This window comes from Pteropus alecto, unplaced genomic scaffold, assembly GCF_000325575.1.
Source record: "Pteropus alecto unplaced genomic scaffold, ASM32557v1 scaffold251, whole genome shotgun sequence".
Lineage (NCBI taxonomy): Eukaryota > Metazoa > Chordata > Mammalia > Chiroptera > Pteropodidae > Pteropus > Pteropus alecto.
Genome location: NW_006431048.1, coordinates 502,090 through 506,364, shown reverse-complemented (window position 1 = coordinate 506,364; position 4,275 = coordinate 502,090). Strand labels below are relative to the sequence as shown.

General features: G+C 37.3%; 1 protein-coding gene across 1 annotated transcript in view; it reads right to left on the bottom strand.

The window, feature by feature from the left end:
* MAATS1 (MYCBP associated and testis expressed 1) overlaps positions 1 to 4,275 on the bottom strand; it is a 66,674-nt gene that overhangs the window by 6,829 nt on the left and 55,570 nt on the right. The window contains exons 14-16 of the mRNA XM_006905587.3: positions 4,007 to 4,155; positions 3,352 to 3,443; positions 815 to 976 (exon numbers count right to left, since the gene is read on the bottom strand). Of these exons, the coding sequence (XP_006905649.1) occupies positions 816 to 976; positions 3,352 to 3,443; positions 4,007 to 4,155 (402 nt within the window). The 3' untranslated portion in view covers position 815. The remainder of the gene's footprint in view (positions 1 to 814; positions 977 to 3,351; positions 3,444 to 4,006; positions 4,156 to 4,275) is intronic.

Here is a 4,275-nt window from a genome sequence, read left to right as displayed (position 1 = left end):
TAAAATAAAATAAAACAATTTCCAAATAACATCCTTTGGGGAGAGACACTGGAAACTCTGGATATGGAATTATTACAAGAGATACAGACCCTGGGGCATGCAAAGCAGAGCAACTCCTGCACCCATTCAATGTGAATTTCTTTTCCTTGTACCTGAGCTTTGTAACCTGGGGCCTAGAGAAAATAGCTATGTGTTCTTCTGTGTGGATATGGCAAGAGCTCCCACAGGAAGACAAATGCTGAATGTTGCCCTGCTGGAAACTGTGGTTCCTGTCTGATTTATTTCTGAGTAGACTGATACTCAAAATAATCAAATTGTGGTCTATGTTATTATTGTGAGTATGAATGTTTAGTTGAGCCTAAGACCAATTCCTGGTAGGCATTGCAAAAGGCATCTGGGCTAGAATTGGGCAGGCTGTGCCACACGCTATGTTTTCAACAAGCGTAATGCCATAGGGATACATTGTCTACTTCCATAAGAATAAGCTTTTTTTTTTTTTAATAACACTGGCACATTTTTAGCTTTATTTGTGATGAAGTACAGTCATATGTTAATAGAAATCATAAACATAATCTAGAGTCCTGTTTTTTGGTCATAAGAGTCCAATTACTATAGTATCAACTCTATTCTCTAATAATTTCAATAGTACATTCCATAACCTAGATGAAATGTGTGAGTTTAAATGGGAGTGCTTCACTTTCTTAAATAATGGACAATCGTTTCACATTATGATTGTTAGAGTATAGCACAAAGCTGAATGATGCTACTTTTTTTTCTTTTCTTTACTTCCTGCCAGATGAAAAATCAAACTCACCTTAGCTGTCTTTCTCATTTTGAGTTTCTTCCTTAGATAATGTGTCAGTGTCTGAGGTGTCCACTTGCTGTTGCTCAGCAAAATTCCTTTTGACCATGGCTTCTGTGTGCCTGTGGATGATCTGATGAGCTGCAAGAATATGCTTCCGCTGTGCATTCCTCACTGTGCCAAAGTGACAGAACAATTTTTACTCTGAAAGTCTGAAGAAAATCATTCTCAAAGTTTCTCAAGAGGGTAGTGGTAGAAATGATAGTTTTGCATCATAATGCAAATTCATAATGCAAAGATCTTAAATGACCTAAAGGTAAGGTGTCTCATATTTCTCTTTGAGCCTTACTTCCTAATATGGAGGGTATCTGTTGATTGGTGAAGAGTTTCTGAGCACACAGCTTTAGAAGGTGATCCTAGTTCTATACTCTAAGAATGTTTATAACCAAGGCTTAGTATATTAAGCATCCCATTTCCCTTGAAAAGGGAGTGGTGGTGGTGATGATGATGATGATGATGATGACGACAACGATGATGTTGATGATGGTGGTGGTGATATTAGCAATTCAAATTTGTCCTTACTTTGTGCCAGGTACTATTTTAAGCAGTTGGCATATAATTATTCATTTAAACCACCCTATAACCCTGAAAAAGAATAATATTAATATCCCCATTTTCAGATGCGGGACCTGAAACATGAAGAGGTTAGGTAATTTGCCCAAAGTCATCCAGCTAGAAAAGGACAGTAAGAAGTACTGTGGATTGGATTCTGTGCTATTTAGGTATCAGCTAGTTTATGTAGGGTAAATCACACAGGAACTTAGAGCACTTCACAGTAGTATGGTCAAAAGTATGGGGACTTTGGAGCCACATAGACCATGTTTCAAATCTGCAAGTCATATAATGTCTCTAAGCACTAATTTTCTTAAATGAAAAATGAAAACATACCTACAGCTATTTTAAGAAATTGAGATGAAGTACTTTTAAAATTGCTTAGTGTATTGTCTGGAACTTAGGATGCATTTAAAATTTGGTAGTTACTGTTATTTTACATCTATATACAGGTCTCGTCAAGGTCTTTCCAATCCATTATCTTTAATAAAAAAAAAAACACGAGAGATTTCAAAACCGTCTGTATATAATATTATCTTAATTTGGGGTAAAGAGTATATATAATATATACACATGGTTCTCTTGTTTGAAAAGAGAAACAAAAGGTCCTGGTTTGTGCTTCCTGTCTGTATGTTTTTCTTGATTTGGTGTGCATACAAGGAAAGAGGTATGGACTTGCCCAGTTTGCCCACAGACAAGTCCCACTGGATTCCTTCAGCTCAACTTCCTCCTCCAGCTCCTTCCCCTCAGAATCAGGAGAAGCTGGGGGAGGTGGCGGGGGTGGGATGTCAACACACTACTTCCCCACTCCTTCAATTCCCTCAGGTGGAACTGATCTGAAGCAAGCTGATGTCACTTGGGACCTAGAAAAAGTAGAAAGGAGCTGCATATTTTCTTAAGGATCTGGGTAACACAAGATCCCTTTTATAATATAAGGTGACATAGAAATATTTATTATTTGATCTGAAAATTAAATTTTGTTGGTGTAGGCACTATCATACACTGTCGATGGGAATATAAATTGGAACACTCTTTTTCACGGTGGCAATTTGAATTTGGTAGTATCTATCAAAATGTAAGATGCACCTACCCTACTTCTAGCATTGCACTGCTAAGAATTTACTCTCAGAAGTATGACCAGGATATGTGTAAAACACCTTGATTGCAGCACCACTAGTTCCAGGAAAACACACTGGCGAGAAACTAAACACTTGTTAGAGGGTACTGGTTTAAAAATTACAGTACAATCATATAATGGGAAAATAAGATATTTCCTTGTTCTCTTGAAATGCATGAGAACTCTCTCATTTCTTTATCCCTGGTTAACTGATCTGAAATACTACACTTCTCTTAAACCTGTCTAGAATTCCTCTGCGTAACTGTGAAACCTTCTGAGATGTAATTCCATTTAAATATTTATCTTCTGGTTGTACCCCTCCCTCTGGGTTCAGGTCTGTCACCAACAGTCTGATAACTCCAGAAGAATACTCTTTTTCTTTAGACATATTTTTTATCCTTCTCTAATGACTAACAGCATCAATCTTCAAAAACACGTCACTTTTGCCAAATGACGAGGATATTTATACTTAGATACAGTCTTGGCAGAAATACGAGATATTTGTGACACAGGCAGAGCAGCAGAGTAGATTCCGGCATCCCAGCTTTTCGACACCCACCTTGCATGTGCCCTGTCTAAAAAGGCTGCTACAGTTTCAAAATCCTGCATATTCTCAACATTTGCTTTATGTTTTTTTTAAAAAATCAAATCACAAAATACATCTCTTCTGGGAACTTGGGAGCTTTCTCTTAAAAAAGGTTTGGATTTGGGTACTCTGTCAAACGTTATTAGAATTGTACCCCATCTACACCTCTGGGACAGTGAAAATAGTTCATATTTTAAAAAATATTCATAAAGTGAAGCATTTATAGTGGCTTACCTTTTTCTTTGACAAAGTCCTTTTGCACCTCTGGGATCAGGAAACTATAAACCAACTCGGCAACAATTTCCTCTGATTGAAGCTGAGTTCGACTGAAAAATAAACACATTAAACTATTTTCTTTGTTGCTTTACTTGAACTGCCTATTTAAGCTTAGATCTTCCTTGCTTATGTAAGGAACGCCACTGCTCAAATCCCACCTTCGCCTTTTCCTTGATTAAGTGATCCGAAATATTACATTCCTGGTGAGTTTGGTTAACACCATGAAAAAATCAAATTTGACCGTGTCCTTCATTTGCCCTGCTGCCACGAAGGGAATGTTAGAGATACAACCTATATATGGAAACCAAACATCATGGGGTGAAGTCCAAGTAATGTTTCACTTATGGATTCACATTCCTTTCATGCTTTGTGGCATTCTAAAAGTAAGTAATAATGAAAGTGATCCGGACTGCGCCAGATAGCTGAAAATTCTATTCCCAATTCTCCTACCAGACAAAAGTATAGGCATGTTAGCTTCTAAGGAGTTATACTGATAAAATAATGGACACTGAAGCATGGTGTCCCTGGTGGTAAAATCTTAAACTCTTAAAAAATACATATAAGTAACAGCAAGTGGGCTGTCCATTCTACCATCCATTCTCTTGGTACATACCGGCTTTCCATTTCATAAGCAATGTCATTGATTTTCTTAGCCATCCTCTCAATTTCCGCCCTGGCTTGTTCCTCTGCAGTATTCTCTTCGGTTTTCAGTATTATATTTTCCAGATAGGAAGTTATAGTACTTTGATGAACTTTCACCACCTGCAAAACCCCCAAATACCCCAGTTACTGGAAATAGGAAGGCCACTGTAAACAAATGTAAGAAAATGCACAAACATTGGTTGACTTTTTTTTTTTTTTTAGCACATCTTTTCCTTCATT